At 33.7% G+C, this 25,801-nt stretch overlaps 1 protein-coding gene across 7 annotated transcripts in view; it reads right to left on the reverse strand.

The window, feature by feature from the left end:
• Nucleotides 1-25,801, reverse strand: part of LOC126888032 (chitooligosaccharidolytic beta-N-acetylglucosaminidase) — a 359,195-nt gene that overhangs the window by 37,754 nt on the left and 295,640 nt on the right. For all 7 annotated transcript variants that reach the window (XM_050656045.1, XM_050656044.1, XM_050656040.1 and 4 more), the window contains exons 2-3: nt 23,218-23,275; nt 6,435-6,717 (exon numbers count right to left, since the gene is read on the reverse strand). In XM_050656045.1, coding sequence (XP_050512002.1) covers nt 6,435-6,717; nt 23,218-23,273 — 339 coding nt within the window. In that variant the 5' untranslated portion in view covers nt 23,274-23,275. The remainder of the gene's footprint in view (nt 1-6,434; nt 6,718-23,217; nt 23,276-25,801) is intronic.

A 25,801-nucleotide genomic window follows, 5' to 3' on the forward strand; every position in this document is an offset into this window, starting at 1 on the left:
CTGCATAAAAATTTAAACATACTCCACGACGACGATCACCAGTTACTATTAATGGGTGCTATCGGATACACTGGTGTAGAAGGTATTAGTTTGTCTGATTGTAACGAAAATTGAGGTGGCCACTACATTACCTATACCTATCGAAGAGGAAAGACATCTTGAATGGGCTTCGACGCTTTATTAGAAAAATCCTTTTCTGTTAAGGGAACGAAAAAAATAGCGCCCAGAATATTAATGTACATTAAGATAAAATAAATTAAAATTAAACAAACAACACTTGCGTTAATTTTTTGGTGCCTATGCTTAAATTCTTTCGCAGCTTATTATTAGCACCCATAAATGCACAAATTGTATGGTCATCCCTCTTAGCATATTCGTTTTATAAGGACGTTGTATACTTTATTTTAAATGTAGGTAGGTAGATTTTAGAGAATCCAATATTACCTTTTAATTAATAAAAAACGATATACAAAATTTGAGTATTGGGTCACGTGCTACAGATACGTGATAGTGGAAATCGACAATTTAACATGGGCTCTTGTGGGACGGTATAAAAATTCTATAAAAATTAATATTGAACTGTACAGATATTCTTAATGGGCATTAAGGAAAATTATCAGTAGTAATTACACAAGACCTCTAAAATTCTATATTAATTTTAGAGATCGAGTGCAATTTGTTACGATTATTTCATGAATAAAACTGTTTAACACCAAAATTTTATTGTAATTTATTGATGTAAGTACAAATTAGTACAATTAAACCCACAGTTGTTATAAATATTAATTTGACGGTTGAAAGTAATCACTTTTATAATTTTTAAAACATTAATGGTCATTAATGTCACTGAATGTATTTTTTCGTAGCAACGAAGGGCATCTGACGTAATATACTTGACGACGGGAAATTATCAAAAATTATCGATTTAATTTAGATTTATGCAGCTTTCTATTGGTCAGAATCTCCTATGAATGAAATAATCAGTAGTAATTGCACAAGAGCTCTAAAATTATTGAATTTTTCCCGAGTAACACTTTGACAGTTTTAATTTTACGAGCCAAAGGCGAGTGAAATTATGTCAAAGTGTCACGGGGGCAAAAATTCTATATTAATTTTAGAGGTCCAGTGCAATTTGTTGCGATTATTTCATGAATAAAACTATTCAAACCAAAATTTTATTGTAATTTATTTATGTAAGTACAAATTAGTAAAATTAAACACACAGTTGTTATAAATATTTTACAGTTGAAAGTCATCACTTTTATAATTTTTAAAACATTAATTTTCAATAACGTCACTTAATGTATTTTTTCATAGCAACGAAGGGCATCTGACGTAATATACTTGATGACGCGCGACGGGAAATTATCAAAAATTATCACTAGTAATACCACTAGAGGTCAAATTATTTCCGGAAATTTTTTTGAGATCATGAATATTTTGAAAATTTCCCGAGTCGCAGACGAGGGAAATTTTCTAAAAATATTCATGATCAAAAAAAATTTCCGGATATTAATTTGACTTCGCGTGGTATGCGGTAAGAAAATTCCACACCAAATTTGCATTTGAAAATCCAAAGCTGCATGAACAGATTAATAGCGCGCCATAGCTTTGCCAGCAATTATTTAGGCTTTCAAATTCGTAATTTCTACTCATTGTAGTTGCATGGGAATACCATTTCAAGATAGAAAATAGTATATTCTTCAATTTTACATAAGTTTTGAGTAACTACAAGTGATAGAAAATGAATCAAAACTAAATTATGTAAACAAATAAAAACCAGTCTGTCAAAAATGTTCTGTTATTGTAAACGTCAAAAAATGTCCACTATAATTCGCTGTTGGGTACCCCACGAGCAAAAAATTTCCGATAAAATACCTCCGTTGCCATGGTGATCTGTCAAAATAACGTATTTTGATTGGTTCAAAATTACAGGTGTGGAATTTTCAATTTAATTTAGATTTCTGTAGCTTTCTATTGGTCAGAATCTCCTATGAATGAAATAATCAACGAAATATGAGTGTTTGGTAGTGTAGCTTAAGTATTAAACCGCATTAGCCATTGTTGCTCGTTGGGGGATGAAGCAAAAATTCGTTTTTGGTGTAGACCTGCAGCAATTAATTAGCAAAAAATACCCACTTGGTTTTAGGTTTTTATACTGGTTATTTTCACTTTTTGTGAAATCCGGGGAATGATGAGATAACGGTGGGGTTTCTAGGGGGTGAGTTTGTAAATTCATGTATACCTCATCTATCAGCAATTAATTACCAATTAAATATGCCGCTGGAAGCGACCCTCTATCTACTTTCGTTCCGGAAATAAGAATGTTGGCTCTTCTTGCTTAATATTAATCTGGGCTAACCAACTATTTCTCTGAAGGGATTGAAGCAATAAATTTTTAATTTGCGTAATAAATTAGCAAATTAGCAATAAAATAGGAAAAATATGGGGTAAGTCTCATAGCTCCCTTATCAAATGGTTATTCTAGCTTAATAGACATCGACAAAACGCTCAAACACTATTTGTTTATAGCTTTGTGTAACATTAAAAAAATAATTTTTAGCAATGCAAATAGACAAAACCGGTAAAACTTGACTTGAGCTTTCAAATGCTGCAAGCAGAATTGCTATTTTGTTTTTTAATCAAAAGTTATTCGGGTTCAAAAATTGCAATTTTTCTATTTTTTTTAGGTTTAACCGCGTTTATCTCGAAAACTATACAATTTACGAAAAAACTTGTAAGAATATTTTTTGCTTAGAATGACACAGAAAATACCAAAAACATGTTTTGTTTTGCGAGAAATCGCTTTTTATCTGTCCTTAACATAGGGGCAGGGAAGGGGTAACAAGGCACCATCGTACCTTCCGGCAAAATTCATTGCTTCATTCTTCAAGGTCTCAGGTAAAAGAATCCGAACATAGTTGCCGGTCCTTAGGTTTTGCATACTCAAATACTTCCGGGGCCTGCACTATCCTACTTTTTACTAAACATCTTAAAATAGTTATTAGGCCTGGATCCCGCTCAAAAAAGTTTTGATTAATCAGATAATTCATCAAGCTGAAAATTTGTTAATAGTCTACGGACAATATGTTTTAATTTATTCTAAATGTTTATAAACAATTCATACTAATAATTTTCTATTAGAATTTTCGACTAAAATATATATTTTTTTCTTCTTTTTTAATATATATTGACAGTATATAATAAGTTTTCTTCTTACATTTGGTACCCGCAGAATTAATCTAGCTGCATTATTTTGTGTCTTATGCTATTACAAAGTCTCAAAATAATTAAAAACGTCTCCGACCTATGGGCAGGAGACAGGATAGTGACTGTACACCCCGATATGGGGCTAAGTCGCGAAAGCTTTCTAGATCCTATTTCTTAGGAGGATCAGTCCGTTTTGCTTATGTTATCTTCTTAACGATTTCTCTCCATTTTTTCCTTTCTCTAGTTTTCCCCGCCATTCTCTGACTCCTGATTTCTTCCTATAGGTTTGGAATAACGAAAACTGTTGTCAGATACCTGAATTATTCAAGGTCCCGAATAGGGTCTTCTTTTTGCCTATTTTCTGGAGCAATAGGTAATTATAGTATTTTTACTACAAAAACGTTATTACGTAGGTCAAAATTTTTGACGTAAGAGAACTGTCAAAACATTAGAATGTGACTTTCATTATTGGCATGTTTATTACAAACATGGCAATAATGAAAAGTCACATTCTAATGTTTTGACAGTTCTCTTACGTCAAAAATTTTGACCTACGTAATAACGTTTTTGTAGTAAAAATACTATATATAAAATACTTAACCCGTTTGGAGCGAGTTATTACGTTTTTGCACAATATGGAGGCACATAAAATACATCCTGTGAACTAGTTATCTCAAAAACACCAATTTTGGAGTTATCAAGTTAGTACTAAGGCGACGATATGTAGAAAGGTAATAATATATTATGACAAATAATGTTGTTCTGAAGCTATTTCCTTGTGGCATTTTTTGTAATCAACTATTTTTAATGGGAATAAGCCACAATTTTACCAAAAAAAAAAATGATTTTATTAACGTTTCGAAGCCCAAATTGGGTTTCGTTGTCAAAATACAAAATACTACTAAAATAAACAAAAATGTTGTTGCTAAGTAAAAAAATTCTTCTAATAATTTATTTAATCTGACTCATTTATATTGGCAATTCAGACGTATATTATATATTTTAAAGTAGAAGACTTTAAAATGACATCGCCAATATTTATGAGTTGCTTTCCTGGGACGACTTTACTAAAAGATAGTTCATTCGATTACATGAAATCAATCCCAACTCAAGAATATCCGTCACAAAAAAATCATAGCCTGTAATCTGTCTTTAAAAAGACAACCAAATGCAACGATGACAGTAACATTCTCGCGTTAGAGATTCTATGGTAGTTACCCATACTAAAAGAGGAAGTCAATAGAAAGAAAATACCACGATTAGTAAGTCAATAACATATCGAGTTAGTACAAATTTTATATTTTGGTATTACTTATTGTATATCTATGTATTATTAATATTATTTATAATTTAAACGTATTAAAGTCAGAATTTGGTATTAGTTTTTTGAAAGTAAATTAAATGTAAGACCAAATACTTACGATGTCGGCATAGTATCACGAGGTTTTTTCCTGGTTTTCCCTCGTGATTTACTATGGAATCTCTAACGCGAGAATTTTACTGTCATCGTTGCATTTGATTGTCTTTTTAAAGACAGATCACACGCTATGATTTTTTTGTGACGGATATTCTTAAGTTGGGATTTATTTCATGTAATCGAATGAACTATCTTTTAGTAAAATCGTCCCAGGAATGCAACTCATAAATATTGGCGATATCATTTTAAAGTCTTCTACTTTAAAATGTATAATATACGTCTGAATTGCCAATATAAATGAGTCAGATTAAATAAATTATTAGAAGAATTTTTTTACTTAGCAACAACATTTTTGTTTATTTTAGTAGTATTTTGTGTTTTGACAACCAAACCCGATTTGGGCTTCGAAACGTTAATAAAATCATTTTTTTTTGGTAAAATTGTGGCTTATTCCCATTAAAAATATTTGATGACAAATAATTATTATAAGAACTATCTTGGTGTAACAGTGGTAAGATCATACACTTGTTGCGTGTAAAACTTCAGTGGTCTTGATTTGGAGTACGGACAAGATGAAAGAATTTTTATTAAAACAAAAAATTTAAAGTCAGATAAAATTAGAGGTTCTTTGGAAAGCCAATTTTACTTAGTAACAGTCAGTTTTAATGTTAATTATAAAAAAAATATTTTATACTAGCATTAATGGCTGGTGGTACATAATCACTATGTTATTGTTTATGTTGAAAGAAAAATTGCTCCATATCATAATTTTGATCTACAGTGATGAGCGCGCTAATATCAGGCAAAATAACGCAAAAGATGGAAAACATAATACATGGTGGAGAAAACAGAGATGAAACTAGTAAAGGTAGAAATTATAGATATAAACTTATAAATTAACATAACATTACATAGTTTCTCACCTTTAGACATAACGGAGGAGAATGGCAACCCTCACTGTGACAGGACAACTTTATAAAATACTCCTGTCAGAGACGTGTTAACGTGGAAAATTTTGTAATATCATGTTAATTTATTTTATACGTTTATATCGATAATTTCCACCTCTACAAGTTTCATCTGATTTTATTTTACATTGTAATATGTTTTCCATCTTTTGCGTTATTATCCGGTTATTAACGCGCTAATCACCGTATATCTAACTGCTTAGTTTATTTATGTAATATTCTAATGACTTTTAATGGTACTAATCTGTATACAATACTATACATGACTCTTTTGCTAAATTTGCTATTTCGAGCAATTTATCAACAAATCGTCACATATGAGAGTAACTAATATAGAGATTAATACACAATTACAAGTAATAAGACAAATACATCGATAAACTAAGCACTAGGTATATATTATGGAAAAACTAAAACCCAGTTAGGTATATGTTATTAAAAATTAAATTATTGGATGGGGGAGACACGTGTCGTCAACATAGCAAGAGATAAATCAGCAATCGGTAGAAGAAGTAAGGCTGACCGCGCAAAATATGGAGTGACAACCTTCCATAGAGGTATCAATCCGCCAATGAAAAAGCAGAATTGCTTATAAAGAGGAAGAAGAAGAAAAAGAAAAAATTATTATAAAATCAATTAGTTCCAATGACATAAAAGATTACAATAATTACAGGGTGTTTTTATATTTATAGGGAAACGGAAAACCATGAATTAAAGCACAAGGCTGAAACTTTACACTTTAAAACTATAAAAAACTTTAAAATAAACACTTTTATAAAACTCACATATTGTGTTGAGATATATTTAAGATTTCTAAACACAACAATAAAAAAAATTACCTGAATATCAGACTTAAATTCTTTTATAGCGCCTTTTATTAAATTTGCAATGGCAGTTCCAGAAGAATTTGAAACAACGTCTATGCTGTAAGCATTGATTTTTGTTAGAAGACTACCCATTGAGAACTCTCCGGTAGGTTTTGGCCATATTCCTGCACTATCAGTACAAAATAAACGACAAGCTGGAAGACTTAGTGCTGTCGAGATTGTAGCATTCGTGATCCTCTTTCTTTGACACACATTGTTTTCGCATTCCCATCTCCATGATGAATTTAATGCTGAGCTAAAAATATTAAAATTTTATTCTATATGTATAAAAAAAACAAAAAACTGGAAAAACCCGGCAAATCGGAAGAAAATTGGTATATTAATTAGTTCCCCAGTTGCGCTCTCATCCATTTGGCGAACAAATTATAGTAAGGAAGGAAAGTATGCTAAATTTGCAGTTACTCGAGCGTTATGGAGACATATTAATTGGATTGTGAAAAGTAGGTCCTAAAACCAAAAAACGTTAGGTTTTCCAAATAGTGGGGGATTTTCCATTTTTTTGTTTAATTTGCATCTGCAACAATCATTTTTCCTATCCATCATTCCAAAAAATGTCTCGAATAAAAGTTTTTTAATTTTACGTAAAGAATCCAAATCTGGAATAAAATTTGTGGGCTCCTATTTAATATTTTAAAGTATCCCCACCCACCTCCGCAGAGGGGTTTAGTTTGGTGCCATTCGATAGATTTTTCAAAAATATTAAATACTTGTATTTTGCAGTTTTTCGGTCAGATGTTCATTTCGCGAAATATCGCTACGTTCGTATTTAAAATTTTAAATTTACTCCCTACCCCTCTCCGGGGGAGGGGGTCGTGTTTGGTATCATTCGATAGATTTCTAAAAAATATTGAAAAATTATTTTTTAGTTTTTCGATTTGATCTTCATTTCGCGAAGTATTAGCTTTATTTAAACACGAAATATTCGCTTCGTAAACATCTATATGTCTTTTCAGCAAAACCAAATCATGACTATTTCACGAGAAATTCTACCTTTGACGTCTATTTATTGACCCCGTCCTCTGAGTTAGTCTTATTATATTCCGCATAAAGAAATCTATATTATATTCCGCAAAAAACTGTAAAACCATTTCCCTCTACAACTTAAATCAGCAAAATCTTTCTCTAAATTCCGTAAAATAACAAAATCTACTTATCTGAAAGACCATATTATTCAGTACAAGAATTTCTTAATAAATAACTAAGAAATTACAGTACCCTTTGTACAAGTAGTTTTTTCATCTATATTTGGGTGGCATACGCAGCAGCCTAACTTTTAAACTATTTAGTTACTAAGGTAGACGACCTATGCAATTTGCAATTTATTTAAATTTTGCTCAAAAAAAAAGAAAAGCTAGCAACTCGCCGCAGGTACAATCCCCTGAAACGAACACCAAAAGTAACAAACTGCAACCGGTTAATATAAAACCTCCACCAATTATAATTAATAAAGTACAAAATATGACGAATTATCAGATTATCTACATAAAAACAAGACACAATTCCAGGCAACCATGTTGGCTGGAGGGAATATGAAAATCAATGTCACTGACTCAGATGCATACAGGAGTCTAACTGAAGTCTTAAATAATACAAAAATGGAATGGTTTTCATTTAAAAACAAACAGTCAAGACCTGTCAAGGTAGTTGCAAGAAACTTACACCAGTCATGCAAAGTTGCACAAATCTTAAAATACCTAAAGAACAAAGGCTTCAATATACTGGAGGTAAATCAAATACTAACCGGGAAAGATAAAACGCCACTTCCGCTTTTTACTTTATCATTTGATAAAGATGAAGATATAAAAAAAATCTATGCCATTAATGAAATAGTAAATATGAGAGTACAAATAGAGGCTTTCAGAAAACCAAAATTGCTGCCCCAATGCAAGCGCTGCCAGGAATATGGGCACACACAGATGTGTCAAATGCATTGGAAATCATCTAACCAAAGACTGTCAAAAACCCAAAAGTATAGCTCCAAAATGTGTTCACTGCGGCAATGACCATCCAGCTAATTATAGAGGATGTAGCACTGCAAAAGCTCTGCAAACACTAAGAAATAAAAATATAAATAACAAGGCTCCCGAGAGCAGATTAAATATAGAAAATATGGAAGATAGACGCCGAACTTTAAGAAGAGCTGGAGTATCTTATGCTCAAGTAACACAACCAGAAACAGAAAATAATACAGACACAATAACTGAAACGCTGCAAAAAATAATGGAGAAAATGAGCATACAAGAAGAATTTAACAAAAAAGTACTTGAAAGGCTGGACAGACTTGAAAATATCAGAAGCCGTTCATAAACAGACTATAATGGCCCCGGACCTTAGGATACTCCAATGGAATACAAATGGACTCTTACAACATCAGCAAGAGTTATTAGTAACCCTACAAACACAAAAAATAGACATACGCCTAATTGCAGAAACACATCTAACTAGACAATCATTTATTAAGCTGCAAGGTTATCAAATCTATCATGCCATACATCCACAAAATTCAGCCAGAGGCGGAGCTGCTGTCGCTGTTAAAAATAGTATTCTCCACTGGGAACGTGAAAAAATTGAAACTGAAGGAATACAATGTGCCTCTATCAGTGTTAAAACTTAGAAATACACACTTAACATTGCAGCTGCATATTTCCCTCCTAGACATAACCTCAAAAGAGAAGACTATGCTAACTTCTTGTCAACCTTGGGTGAAAAATACATAATTAACGCAGACTTTAATGCAAAAAATACCTGTTGGGGCTCCAGACTCTCAACACATAAAGGTAAAGAATTGCAGCATGTTATGACCGGACACAATTGTAGGTGGCACTCTACTGGGAAACCCACTTACTGGCCAAGTGATGCAAACAGAATCCCGGATCTCCTAGATTTTTTCATATCCAGGGGTGTAGCAATAAATTTTATAAAAGTAGAGGAGCTTATATCTGACCACTCTCCAATTCTACTAACAATTAGTGAGCAAAGTGTTACCACTGAAATGAAACCCGCGTTGACCAATAAGTTTACGGACTGGGTAAACTTCCAATCAGAAATTAATGAGAAAATTGAGTTCAGTGGATTTATTCAAACGATAGAAGGATTGGAACAAGAAACCAAGCTATTTATGATAAACATCCACCAGTCAGCGTGGAACAACACACCTATAATCCAAAGAAAAACTTTAGGAAACAATTATCCCAAAGAAATTAGAGACTTGATACAGGAAAAAAGAAAAGCTCGGAAGGTATGGCAAAGAACTCGAATTACAGAAAATAAGAATAAGCTAAATAGGCTCACACAACAGCTGCAAAGAGAAATCTCGAAAATTAAAAACGAATCAATCAATAAGTATCTGAGAGAACTAACTAATGATGAATGCACCGATTACTCCCTCTGGAAGGCAGCCAAAAAGATAAATAAGCCAGTTCAGCATATACCTCCTTTACGAAAAGAAAACAGAACATGGGCAAGAAATCTCAAAGAGAAAGTGGATGCGTTCACTGATTATTTAGAAAACATATTTCAACCAAACCCTGGGGAAACTCATGCAGACAATGAACGAATAGCTGCTGATTCTGTTAACATACAACTGACTACTACAAAAGAAGTTCAAAAATTAATCAAGAACATCAATACAAAAAAAGCGCCTGGGTTTGACCTGATCAATGGTGAGATACTAAAAAAATTACCTAGAAAAGCCATAGTAAAGCTTACTACACTAATAAATGCATCCCTTAGGCATAGATATGTTCCCATCCTTTAGAAAACTGTAGAGGTTATATTGATACCCAAAGTAGGACAAGATAACCATGAATTAACATCATACAGGCCAATCTTCTTACTATCCATAATCTCAAAGGTATTTGAAAAATTACTACTACGAAGGATGAACCATATATATTTGAACAAAAAAATATTATTCCAACACACCAATTTGGATTTCGTGATAAACACTCCACAATTGACCAGATCCATCGAATAGTAACTGAAATAGAGAAAGCATTGGAAGGGGACAAAATTTGTTCAGCAGTATTCCTGGATATCGCAAAAGCATTTGACAAAGTGTGGCACGACGGTCTGCTAATGAAGCTAAAAAAAATATTTCCTGTGCAACTCGTTGAAATATTGCAGTTATACCTACACCAGCGAACATTTAGAGTTAAAATGGAAAACGAGTACTCTGAGTTAAAGCAAATAAAGGCAGGGGTTCCACAAGGTAGCGTCCTTGGACCAATACTATACCTTTTGTACATATCTGACATTCCGGAGAGGGAAAACATCCAACTGGCCACATTTGCTGATGATACAGCAGTCCTGACAATAGGAGCAACTATAGAGGAATCTACGATTAACTTACAAAATGCAATTAATGGCATAGAAGGCTGGTCCAAAAAATGGCGTATAAAGTTTAATGAACACAAGTCAGTTCATATTAACTTCACTAACAAAAAAATCAATAATCTTCCAATTATCCTAAACAACAACGTTGTTCCTAATAAAAAAACAGCGAAATACCTGGCTTTAAATCTCGACGTCAAACTAAAATGGAAGGAGCACGTTAAAAAGAAAACTGAACAGTTGAAGATAAAGTACAAAAATATGTATTGGCTAATAGATCGGTACTCTCAACTTTCCATCCAGAACAAAGTACTAATTTACCAACAGATATTGAAACCGGTGTGGACCTATGGCCTACAATTATGGGGCTGTACCAAAAAAGCAATTACCGAAATTTAGAAACGCTCCAGAACCGAATATTAAGGAATATTGTATGTGCTCCTTGGTATGTTCGGAATGACGATTTGCGCAGGGATCTTTATCGAATCTATTCCAAATGAAATTAAGAAAATCGCCAGGAGACATGAAGAGAGGCTCCATAAGCATCCAAACCACGAAGCACTTCAGCTTCTTGTCAACGAACCCCAGATGCGAAGGCTCAAGAGGACTAAACCGTTCGAGCTCGTGTAATGTGTGAAGTTGTGCCGGGCTTAGTTAGTGTTGTGCATTGTATTGTAGCCACAACAAAGAAGTGAGCAATTAGTGAAAAGCAGAGTTAGTGCTGTGCTGTTTAGCCACAACAACGAAGTGGACATTTCATGTAAAAAAAAAGCTAGGATGGACCAGGTGACATCTAGTTTACAAACATTTTTAGGGAAATTAGGTTAAATAAAAAATACTGATTAATCTTGTAGATTAGGTGTATTTATAATGTTTAAATAAAAAAAATTAAATTTTGCAATTGATTGTTTCTGTTTACTTCATTATTATTATTTTTTTTATTTAATTGACGATTTAAAATTTTAGTAAATAATTTGTATTGTTATTTGTTTTCGTGAATTTTCATAAGCTTTGTCGATAAAATTGTACAATTTTTCATGACAATACAGCATATTCTTATTCTAATTCTATTTTTGTGAAACTTTGTGACTCGCCCATTTCCTTACGGCCCCGCTCAAATCGTCAGATTTTTGAAATATACATTTTTTTGCATGTATACTTAACTTACCTTATATTAATCTGACTATTTTGAGTTATGTACTTCCACCCTTAACGGATTCCCCTGTATTAAGAGCCAATATATGGTAGAAGTACATTTACAGTGTACAAGGTTTCTCCCCATGTGATAATTTGATGCGCTCGAGTAACTGCAAAAATCTCCGCTGGGGCTCCCCTATACCATCAAATTCGTACTGATCTGATAGCGGTTCCCTCAATTGTGGAATTTCATATTTTTATGCAGGTTTTGTATATAAATATATATTATCTTCTTCTCCTTCTTTTTCTTCTTCTTCTTCTTCTTTTTCTTCTTCTTCTTCAGCTGTTCCCTTTTTAGAGGTCTCTATTCCTTGCTTTTCTTCACCATTCATTTCTGTCCCTTGTGTCTTGTTCACCTAAACCTTTTTCTCTCAATTCCTCTGCCACACAGACCTTCCATCTTCTCGTCAGTTCTCCTCTACCTCTCCTTCCATCAGCTTCCTACCGGCTCTAACATTGGTCCCACAGACTATTTATTTTAACGTCATACGTAGCCAAACCATTTTAGTCTTTGTTATTGAATCTTTTTTGTTACTAGCCACCATAATCAAGTTGTTTCTGACCCGACCTTTCTACTTTTTCCCAATATCCACCGTAATATTTTCATTTCAGCTACCTCCATCTTCTCTTTGTGAATCTTCTCTATAGGCCACACTTCACCGACGTACAACACAGCAGGTCACACCACACTCTTTCATTTTTTCCTTTTATGGTTTTGGTTTTGGTTTTGGTTTTGCTCCAAGTAATTATGTCTCCAACCATTCCTGTTCCTCTCAACCTGTGGGCTGTGTAACCAGCTCTTTTCTTTCTACTCGTTTCTTTTTTATCTTTCTCATCTTTTCTTTTCTTGTACCTCTCCTTTCCTTTTTTTCTTCTTCTTCCTACTTATGTCAACTTAGAGATTTTTTTCTTTTTGTTTAGGTTAAGTTATTAGGTTAATTATTATTATAATGTAACAAAAGTTTTTTATTTAAATAGTTGGCGTTCAACAGTCCTGTATTTTCTTGTAAAATGCAGATGCTGTCATCAAAACGCATTGTTCCCGCCACATTTCAAATCTATGTTTTTTTTGAAAATTTTTATATTTTTTGAGACAATAAACGTCTTATTATTATTTTCCAGATTTAGCCATACGGCTCACACTCCCTCTAAGGGGAAAATTGACTCATCCCAGATACCTACGGTATCAAAAGGATTGAGCTCTGGTGGGACTCTTTCCGTGTTATCGAGCCCTAGGTGACTTGGTATGCAGGTGTATCTCCCAAAAATTTTCGTACACATCTGGCCATTGCGAGTAGTACTGCTTTCTGCATGGTCTTATAAAGATGTTCATTAAGACCCAGCTTTTTTATGCTTTCGAGGAGGGTCTTCGGAATGACTCCAGTAGTAGACATAATAATCGGTATCGTCTGGGTACTTTGCATTCTCCATTGTCTCCGTATTTGAATTTCCAGATCTGTGTACTTGGCGATCTTTTCAGTAAATTTAGTACGTAGATTATTGTTGTTAGGAATCGCCACATCAATGAGGGTTGTTTGTCTCGTTAATTTATTGACTAATACGAGATCTGGTCTATTATGCGCCACTGTTTGGTCTGTGAGCACAGTGCGGTCCCAGTATAGCTTGTAGTTGCCATCCTCAAGCATACTCTCAGGGACGTATTGATAATATGAGAGATGGTCGGTTTGGAGAAGTCCCAGCTTGATAGCTATCTCCTGATGAAGGATTTTTCCCACTGCGTCATGCCGTTCCTTATACTCAGTTGCAGCAAATGCCTGGCAGCCCCCTGTAAGATGTTGGATGGTTTCTTGGGCTTGACATCCATATCGGCATCTGTCGTTTTGAACATGAGGGTCTTTGATGATATGTTTCAGGTAATTTCTGGTTGGTATAACCTGATCCTGAATTGCCAGTAATGAACCCTCCGTTTGAGGGAACATCTTTCCTGAAGTCAACCAGTAGTTCGACGCTATATTGTCGACATAATCTTGGCTGACCTCATTGGGATGTCGCCCGTGCAGAGGTTTACCCTTCCAAGCGCGCACTTTTTCGTCCTTAGTAAGGTGGTTTATGCGCAGTTCTGCTTCCTCAGTTTAATCGGTGTTGTATCATCTACTGCGCAGATAGCGCGATGTAGAGTAGATGTTTCAGCCTGCATCTGAAAATAAGATCTTAAATTAGCAATTTGTTTGTCTAATTGCTCACTTATATCCATAAGTCCTCTTCCTCCTAAATTCCGTGGTAATGTCGTTCTTTCTACTGCACTTTTTGGATGGTGTTTTGTGCCTTTGTGAGGTGCGTTCTTACTTTTCGCTGAAGATTTTCTATATCTGTTTTTGTCCACTTAACAATACCAAATGAATAGCTAAGCGCGGAACAAGCGTAGGTGTTTAGGTGCCTTAAACAAATTTTTACTGTTAAGCTGTGAACGAAGCAGATGTTTTATCCTTCGTATAAACTCAGCAGTTATTTCAGTTTTCATTTGCTTATGGTCAATTTTCCGCGCCTGCTTTACTCCAAGATATTTGTATATATCGTTTTCACCCATGGCCTCGATGTTCTGGCCATTTTGCATATCGAATTCTCCGGGCTCTACTTTTCCTCTGACTATATTTAAAATACGGCACTTGTCTAGTCCAAAGTGCATATTAATATCATTAGAGAATGTTTTTACTGTTTCTAGCATCTCTTCTAGATTGTCTCGAGTAGAAGCCATCAATTTCAAATCATCCATATCCAACAGATGATTAAGCTTCGCTACTACAGTATTGTTGTTTTTAATGCTAAAACCTTAGTCAGTGGAGTTTAATAGCTGTGATAGAGGGTTCATAGCCAAACAGAACCACAATGGACTCAGCGAGTCTCCTTGAAACAGGCCCCGGTTGATTGCGATATTTTCCGTTTCGATATTGTATTCACCAGGTATTTGGAGGCGAATTTTATTATTATTATTATTATTTTTATTATTAACCACTCCGTTTCCTTTTTTGAGCCTGCTCACCTTAAATATTTCTTCTTCAGTAGCCATTCTCCAACCGTTTAAGTCTTCTCTAACATTTCTTCCTTAATTCACGTGATATCAACATGACCAGAATTTACCAAGGAGTGCCCTGTTTTACCTTCTCAGTCAATATATTCATAACAAGATTAAACAGGTAGGGACTCAGTGAAGAGTGAAGAGCCTTGATGCAAATCAACTGTCACTGAAAAACTTTCAGTTAATCCGACATAATTTTTTACTTCAGTGTACGCTTCCTCATACATATCCTTCACGAACCTTACGTACTTCTTAGGAACCTATTTCCCTCTCATACAGATTCTTAGCTCTTGTCTAAGAGCATACCGTACTCCTTCTTAAGATATAAAAATACCAAATGTATCTCACTTTTTTCACGCCGTATTTATCTATGAAATATTTTAAAGCAAACAAGGCATCTGGTGTCCTCCTTCCTGACATTAACCCATACTTCTATCAATCTCGCTCTCCTTAAACGTCGCTTTAAAGTCCTCTCCCAAATTTTCATCGTGTATTACTCTATATTTATTATAATCCTAAATGTCCCTTTTTATCTTTATACAATGATACCATCACAATGTCTCTTCATGCATCAGGCTTCAGGCATCATGCATCATTTCTTCCTCATATATCGTACTCATCATTTGCCACAAAAAAACCAACATCTTCCTCTCCTAGCACCTTCAAAATCCCCGTAGGTCCTAAGGCCTTACCGTTCTTCATTCTACTTATTCTTTCGAAAACCTCTCGCTATCCCTGGTATTACATTCTCATTTGGGATCCCGCATCCTCCGTATATTCTTTGATGTTCTTCCTATGGCAACTTTCTAAAGTAGTTTTACCATCTTTGCTTTATTTTAGCATCAGGTCTTAATGCTCTTTCCTTAATCCGTAACCTTAATCTTGCTTTAGAAATGCTGTTTAAACTTGTGTGTCCAAGTCTTCATACAGCTGTGCAGAAAATATTTTCTTAGCAGTAGCTTCATCATAACGTTTTGCTTTCCTATTTGCTACCTTGTATTACATCCTTATCTTTCTCTGTTATAGACTTGTCATACCTTTAACTAGCCTCTTTCTTTTCTCTAACATTCTGTTAGACTTCAGCATTTGTCCACGAAGTTTCTTTGATATGGAAAAGGTTAATGCAAGTAAATAATGAAGGTAAAATGTTCTCGAATTTCTTGCAAAAAAAAAACAAAAAGCAAACTAGGTATATAGATGGAATCCATTTCTGGATATGTAAATATTCATTTCTGATTATGTGACTAGGAGAAATACGACCAGTTTCTGGCAAGAATCTTAAAAGACTCTGAGCACCAAGAACAACAAGAAAGCTATCTACGGAGAAAGCTACAGCTCCCTGAGGAGAAAAATGTCATTATTGCCATATGCTGGTCTTTTTGCTCTTGTAGTGATCCTTTCCCACGTTAATATGCTCCTTTTCTGACTTGGCTACACCGTACTGATGAGTACTAAATAATCACCAATACGTATTTACGGTTGTCCTTCATCTATATACCTATTTTGTTTTTTATTTGAATTTTCTGGTTGCGAGATATGCGATTACATTAACCCTTTCTATTTATTATAAACGTTTTAAACGTGTGGCATTCCTCTCCTTAGATAGCTGTAGCTTCTCCCTTGCATGTGTTGCTCTGATTCCTTAGAGTTTTCTAACATTATATTACTCAAATCTGGTCACATTACTCCTCTAGTGATATTTTTCCAAGATAACATGCTCATTTCCTCATTTGGCTGCACCGTACTGATGACAACCGAATACTCGAAAATACGTTTTTCTACGAGCGTGCAAAAATGTCTACTTTCGCGCACGCATTTTAGTTTAGAAAGTTTCACTTTTCCGCACGCGTGTTACTTTTCCGCCCGCGGTTTTTACTTTTCCGCACGCGTGTTAATTTAGATATGTTAATATGGCTTTAAAGTAATTATAATGCATGCAATAAACTAATATTTAGATATTATATACTAATTTATTTCAAATATATCTTATTGTGTTCCTGTTTTAATGAAATTAATGCGACAATTCGATGAAATAAAATTATTTTGACATAATATTCGAAAGTCAAATCGGTAGACAATAACAGTCGTTTTGAATCATCGTCATGGAAACCAAGATCGTTGTCATGCTAACTAATTATATTGAAAGTTTGGTTTTGACAACCTTGTCAAAGAATTAATTTGTGTATGTATTTTCATATTAGTTAAATTAATTGATTAAGATTTGGTAATTTTTTAAAGACTCTTAGAAAAAATATTGTTCCTAACTCTTGCAGAAAGTCTCTTTTCCGCACTCGACTGCTTGCCGATCTCCCGCTTCGCGTCGTTCGGCAAACTGCAGTCGCGTGCGGAAAAGAATGACTTTCTGCACTGGTTAGGAAAATAACTATTTTAGGGGTGCCTTCCATCTATATACCTATTTTGTTTGTTGCTTTGTGTTACTGGTTGCGAGCTATGCCATTACATTTTAACTTTATTATTTACTCGCATTAACCTTTTCTAGTTCGTCAACGTTTTAAACGTATGTCATTTCTCTCCTCAAATAGCTTTAGCTTCCAGGAAGGAAAAAACCTGACACCAAAAGTTTTGGCAAGAAAGAACTACCCGTTGTCTTTTATAAACAAGGAATTCCGCAAGATTGAACAAGAGAAACAATAAAAGACCACAAGCACTCCAGATATATTCAAAGATGACAACAATACCATACGTAAAGGGTTTATCAGAAAAATGAAAAAGGGGAGGAAACAAGTACAATACCACAACAACATCTAAAACAAGCAACACTCTGAGATGTGTCCTTAGCAAAAGCAAACCCAACGACACACAAGAAGATCCGAAAACTGCACCTACAAAATATCCGTTGAATGCGACAGAAAGTGTCAAAGTTAACGAGCATGAAACAATACATCAATAACACAGACTTCGAGAAATCTTAGATACGCAAATATTCCTGGGACAAACATTTTATATTTTTTTACTATTCAACGACCTAGGTAAATATTTGTATATTTAACCTTGACACCATGACGTACAATAATTGTGAAATTTGCTTAGCTGAATTTTCCGAAAAGGAAAAATATAAGTTAAGTTGCCATGGAGATTGTAAACGGTGTTTTTGCATCAAATGTTCTGGTCTCAACAAAACAACGGCAAAAACTCTTCTTCTTCTTCTTTTTCTTCTTCTTCTTCTTCTTCTTCTTCTTCTTCGTCTAGCCATTCACGTCCACATCTGAACATAAGCCTCTTCAAATCTTCCTTTCCATTGTTTTTTGTTGTAGCCAATTTTTTTCCCCGACAGTCCGTTTCAGATCATCTGTCCATCTCATAGGAGGTCTGCCTTTGGGTCTTTAGTGTTGGTATGGTCTCCAGTTTAGAATTGTTCTGTGCGATTTGTTTAGATCGCTCCTAGCTACATGTCCAGCGTATTCTCATTTCAATTTTAATGATTTTTGTACCACATCGGTGACTTTGATTTTCTGTCTTATCCATGTGTTTGTTTTCCTGTCCTTAAGTGATATGCCAAGCATTGCTCTTTCTATCGCATGTTGAGTGACTCTGAGTATGTTCATATTCTTTTTTGTGATTGTTCATGTTTGTGTCCCATATGTTAATATCGAAATAATGGCATCAAAAACTTTAGATTTAAGATGTAGTTTCAATTGCTGATTTCTGAGTATATAGTTTAGTTTGCCGAATGCTGCCCATGCTACCTTTCTTCTTCTTTTTATTTCTTCCGTTTGAATTTCCCTATTTAGTATTATTTTTTGTCATAAGTATATGTTACCGGCCAAACCCGATTTCAGGACAAACTCTTCTGTTGTCCTAAGCGCGTTAGGATAAACTATTATGGCCTAGGCCAAACTAGTTTATCCTGATACAAATACATACGCTTCAGGCCAAACTAGTTTATCCTGAAGTGTATGTTTGTATATCAGGATAAAATAGTTTGGCCTAGTCTAAACCAATTTAATCTAGTCGAAAGTACATAATTGATTACAGATTGGTTGCTGATTTAAACGGAAGTTTAGAAGACACTATTAAGAGTTGTAAGACTTTTAAGTATTTAGGGTAAATGATAAACCGAGATGGCACTTGTATGAAAAATATAGAAATGAATATAGTACGGGGGAAAAAAGCCACGAAAGCACTCCATGGAGTGATATGGAAGAACACTAACTAACGAAAACAAAAAAGGATTTTTCAGGGCATAGTGCTGAATATTATCCTACAAGAGCGGAAGAATGGCCAGTGACAACAATAATACGAAATAAAATACGAACAGTTGAATTCTAGTTTATGAGAAGGTGTCTATAAATTACCAGGTAGGATAGAATTTGACCTCATTTGTCATTCTACCTGGTATAATGACGGAAGAGCTGAGTTCACGGACAGACAGACAGACGGACGGACAAACGGAGAGACGGACGTGGATAATTCAACGTTTCAACATTTTTTCAAAATTGGTGAAAACAATATTAATTCGTACTCGATTTTATTCGTCATTGTATATCTTCTTTTCGTCTGGGAATCTCTAAAAGTGTTGCAAAGAAACTTGGTCCATAATAAACGATCTTCGAAATAAAGCTCACGTAGCTCAAACATTTGCCTTTTCAACGAATACTTCGTTAATGTGAGTAAAAATATAACATCTAAACTGATCCAAACGATCAATAGTGTCCAAAGCAAATCATCCTGTAGTACTGATGGACAATCCATAAAAGTCTTCTCAAATCTCACAGAAAATGTGTTGGAACTCCTCGTCTCACTAATTAATGATTCCTTTGAAAAAGGTAAATTCTCGGAGTGCCTAAAGAGAGCCATTATTATTCCTCTTTATAAGGGTGGTGAAAGATCTAATGCTTACAACTATAGACCTATTGCCTTACTACAAGTACTCTCCAAAATTATAGAGAGACTCATAATAACCCGACTTATGTCCTTTCTCATTGATAACAACATCTTATCCCAAAATCAGTTCGGCTTTTTAACTAATAAATGTACCACTGGTGCCATGTTATCTGTGCTTCATGAGGTTTACCAAGCACTAAACAATAATATTTTTACTTCCACTGGTTTCTGTGACTACACCAAGCTTTTGATTGTGTCAATCACGACATTTTTATTAAAAAACTAAATTTCTATTGAATTCGAGTAATTTCTTTGAATTGGTTCCAACCTTACTTGAATATTAGGTAACAACTAGTTTGAGCAAATAATACTGACTCTAGTCTCAAAAACATTGTATGTGTAGTACCACAAGTTTCAGTATTGGGTCATCTACTGTTCCTTATCTTTATAAACGACATCACTTTAAAAATCGATGGGAAAATGTTTCTTTTTGCTGATGATACCAGTATCACTTGAAGCAACTCAACTATTGCGTCTCTTCACGCAACTATAACTTCTGATTTGCTTACGATAAAAACCTGCTCTGACTCTAATTTACTCTCTTTTCACGTGGATAAGACAGTAGTATTATCCTATAAAGGTGCTCTTCAACCCCTGCTTGTTAATAACAGCCAGATCACTACCGTTGATTCTGTAAAATTTCTTGGTATTTTTTTAGACAACAACGTCAAATGGTCCTTTTATATTGACTTGGTAAGTAAGAAACTCGCCTCAGCCTGCTATGCTATAAGATCTGTTTCGAAAGAACTCAATTTAGCATATTCAAAACTAACATATTTTTCCTTGTTCGAGTCTTATCTTCGATATGGTCTTCCTTTTTGGGGTTATAGTACAGCTGCCCAATTAGATGTTATTTTTAAATTACAAAAAAGAGCAGTAAGGTATCTGTTTGGCCTCAGAAGAACAACACATTGCAAAAGTTACTTCAAAGATCATGGAATTTTAACCCTTCCATCTTTATATATTTTAAAAACTGTTTGCTTAATTCGTAAACACATGCATGTCTTTTAAGTAAGGCCTCATCATGACTGCTCCACCAGAATTTCAACTTTTGATGTCTATTTACCGATCTTGTCCTCTGAGTTAGTAAATAAATCTATATTATGTTCCGCAAAAAAAACTATACAACCATCTCCCTTTACAACTCAAATCTGCAACCCCTTTTCTTAAGTTCCGTAAAATGACAAAAGCTCATCTATCTAAAAGACCATATTATTATTCAGTAGAAGAGTTTCTTAATGATTAGAGAGATATCGCAAATGCAAACGATAATATCGTGTCAAGACGTAAATAACGTATAACGTTCTATTTCAGCACAGGCAACAAGAGAGTTATCGCAAATGTTCTGGGGCGGGGCTTAACGTTATTATGACAACCGACGTTTGGTATTACAATGTAACCTAGAAATTAATTTTGAGGAATACTGTAATTGTTTGTTTTTGAAAAATGAATTTGGATATTGAGCTGGTTGACATGCATTTTAATTTTAATGATTTAACCAACAATAAATATAAATAGTTAGTATAAAAATAATATAAAATATCTGAATAAATAATATCCTAACCACAAAAAGTAGTCTATTGTAGACAAAATAAAAATGCACGTAGTTCTCAACATAAGATGATTCACAGTATTTAGTTTATAAAATTTGTATTCTATACATTATTTTTATGTTTCATCCCAAATGTCAAATTAGCGTTAACGTTATTACCGTCCCTTATTTCAACCTAAATAGCGGGACACGCTATCCGGTATTAGCGTAACATTCATTCTGCGCTTGCGTACATGTCAAAATAGCGTATTCCGCTATTAGCGTGCGATAAAAATGCATTTGCGATATCTCTCTAATAACTAAGAAATTACAGTAATGTACAAGTAACTAAATTTATCTATATTTAGGTGTCACATATTTGGGTGTCACATGCAGCAGCTTAAACTTATTAGTTCCTATGTCTCTATTTTATTTCTTGCATGTTCACTTTGCATTTTATATTAATTTTGCAATATATCGGTTTTGTTTTTCCTTTATCAAATTTCAGAAAATTGTATTTGTTATTTTTATTATTTTTTTATCTGATTCATGTTAAGCTTTGTCCATAAAATTTCTATTCTATTCTATTCTATTCTATTCTATTCTATTCTATTCTATTCTATTCTATTCTATTCTATTCTATTCTATTCTATTCTATTATATTCTATTCTATTCTATTCTAATCTATTCTATTCTATTCTATTCTATTCTATTCTATTCTATTCTATTGTATTCTATTCTATTGTATTCTATTCTATTCTATTCTATTCTATTCTATTCTATTCTATTCTATTCTATTCTATTCTATTCTATTCTATTCTATTCTATTCTATTCTATTCTATTCTATTCTATTCTATTCTATTCTATTCTATTCTATTCTATTCTATTCTATTCTATTCTATTCTATTCTATTCTATTCTATTCTATTGTATTGTATTGTATTGTATTCTATTCTATTCTATTCTATTCTATTCTATTCTATTCTATTCTATTCTATTCTATTCTATTCTATTCTATTCTATTCTATTCTATTCTATTCTATTCTATTCTATTCTATTCTATTCTATTCTATTCTATTCTATTCTATTCTATTCTTTTCTATTCTATTCTATTCTATTCTATTCTATTCTATTCTATTCTATTCTATTCTAAGGAGCATAGAGTACCTACAATGGAAAGATGCATCAATAATCGTGAAAGAAACAGATGAATAGTCAAAAATCAGCACTCATCCTGGGAGAAGTGTGTAGCAAACTCATCAGCGGAATGCAGCAGGCTTTGGTTACCAATACTAAAAGAATAATTCATACCTCATCCCCAGTATATGCAACACACAACACAACGATAGACAAAATTTAATACAATTAATTGTTCAACATTCACATCTACGATACACTACACGAACAAAATAACCAAAAATAACACACAAAAACAGTCAGAATTAATAACCCTAATAATTTCTCAACCACACATTGCTATGGTACAAAGTATCCAGACCAATTTTTTGTTTCTTTGAAAAGCAATACATAACCTATAAAATCAGGTTATAAAATCTTTCCCAGAATTATCTTGAGACCTTTTCATTATTTTGAGAACGATTTCCAAAGTGGAAATCTAAACGCCATAATATACCTAGTAATTAATTAAAAATGTAATTTCCATTATTCTAAGAATTGTGCTCAATCTCATATAAACATAAATATATGTGTATGAATAATAATAGGAATCTTACCTAGAATAAATTAACAATCCAATCCAGATAAAATGTGCCAAATTCAAATATGCCATACCTATAAAATAACAAAAATGTATAATTTTGTAACAGGATATATATTATTTAAAATAAAGCATTTGACAGTATAAAAAAACGGTCGAATGAGTTTTGACACTGATGAGAAGGCAGATTGAGACATCAGAGCCGTTTGACAGTTCTCGCATTTCTGAAGAATAAGATACTGATACGTCACGAGTGAGGAGAGTAGACCGATAGACTCCGAACTCGAACGGAAACATATCTCTCTTGATAGTGGCTCCAAAAGGGGTGCCGAATTGCCGAAACTTCGAGTTGTAAATTCTCAACTAGGTTCTTCCCGAGAATTAAGAAATTTTCATTTACCTGACCTGGGAAACTTTTCCAAATATATTCACAGAGGCAAACTTACGGAATAAATTCATTTTCTCTAAAATGGGCGATTTTGGAGATAACTCCCAAAAAAGGTCGAGTTTTATTTATTTATTTTTTTATGTAACTTAATGCCTCGACAACTAATGGCCATTAGCATGGTACAGTGGATTTTTCCAATCAGGACCTAGTGTAATGTGTAGTGTGTGTGTGTTAAGTAAATCTCTTGATATTTAGTAAAGTCGACGTCACTGTCTTTGGAAAGAGACGGAATGGGACGTTTCATCGCCGCCGGTTCATCGCTGCCGTTTCGATGCCGCCGATTCATCGCCAGTCCATTTCATCGCCGTCCGTGTAATCGCCAGTTAGTCAGTTGATTTTGTATTATGGGAGATAACTCGACACGACGTTAAATTCAGTTCAAAACTTATGTCAATTAAACAAATAAAAAATATTATTATATTTACTGCTCTATTTCTACTTCCCCTAAATTTTATACTAAATAGTACTAAATTTGTAGTGTTAAATGTCCTTTGTAGAAATAATACATATATATGTTCAAATTTATGTAGTGTTAGGTTGGGTTAGGTTAGGTTAGGTCATTTCCTAGAATTCCTAATTAATATTAAAAATAAATAATAAATGTAACTGTCGAGGATTGGTCGGAAATTCGGAAATAAATCAGTTAGCGATTAACTGACTGGCGATTAATCGACCGGCGATGAATCGGCCGGCGTTGAATCGGCCGCCGATGAATTTGCGGCAATGAACTGGCGGCAATGAAACGTTCTAGACCCGGAAAGAGACGCTAGTTTTATCCGAACGACTGCAGTCCCTCCTGTGAGTAGATTTTTATTTTTAAACTATAATATTTTGGAATATGTGTATATATATATATATATATATATATATATATATATATATATATATATATATATATATTATTATCATACTAGTGACATCATCCATCTGAGCTTGAAGACGTAATCGATGATTTTTTTAAATGGGAATATGGGTCCTGCACTAGCTCATTTGGAACATTATTCAATTCTCTATTTCATAATAAAAACAATAACGTCATTGTTTTTACAGGGAGGCCAAAACATTTTTTTAATTAAATTAATTGACGCAGAAAGAGAATGTACAGTGGAACCCCGATTATCCGTCTCTCCATTAACCGTCACCTCTGTTAACCGTCAGGGTCCGTACATAAGTTGTAGTGACTATACATATAAGCAAAAATTGAGTCATCATTTCGTTTTGTTTGAGCATTGCGATAAGTCAAACGAATGGCTAATTTGTGATGACGAATCAAACGGCTATTGATTGCTGACAGATGATGGATGAAATGGCAACAGAAGCGGACGAAACAGCTGTCACAGACCTGGAATCTGGAATTTGACGGTGGTGATGTCGACGATGCCATTGCAAATTTGCGTAAAGAAGCTAGAAAAGCTGCATCACACATGCAACAATTCATCGAGTGGTATTCAGGACTACTCGAGATGAAGAAGCCAATAAAGTAGATAGATTGTATGATCTTACGCCGATTAAGAAATTTAGCTGTTGCAAAATGTGAAGCAACAGTACAACAAACAAAGATTTCCATTTAATTTTATCCAAATTGATTTGACTTTACAAACACAAATCCCTCTCATATTTTCAAACAAAACATACAAATAAAATTTGAGAGTTGTACTATGAATTGTTAATTTTTTTTCTTATGTTCTGTTAACCGTCTGTTCGATTATCCGTCATACCCTTGGTCCGGTGCCTTGACGGATAATCGAGGTTCCACTGTATGTAATTTTTTTAACTCAAAATACATTTTGCTGCTGTCAGAAAATAAAAAAAAAGTTTAATTCAAAAATAGACATTGCTTTTTGCTTAAATTAAATGTTGAAACTGCCAAGCTGCAGATGAGTGACAGCTTTAACATTGACTTTAAGGGGGTAGGCGCAAAATCTTGGTCCAATGCTATTTAAATGTAAGTATTAATTTTTTTCTAATCCTAAGAAAACTAATAAATATTTTTGAAAAATTGAAACGCAGAATAAAAATTATATTATTACGGAGAGCCAAACGTCCCTGAAAGTAAATAAAAAGTTTCTTTTGAATGAAATATTTTAAATTAAAAATCACTAAATTTTCCCTTTTGTCAACCCTGAAACCTATTAAAATAACCATTATAGAA

Source organism: Diabrotica virgifera, chromosome 7 (assembly GCF_917563875.1).
Source record: "Diabrotica virgifera virgifera chromosome 7, PGI_DIABVI_V3a".
In the NCBI taxonomy this organism is placed as follows: Eukaryota; Metazoa; Arthropoda; class Insecta; order Coleoptera; family Chrysomelidae; genus Diabrotica; species Diabrotica virgifera.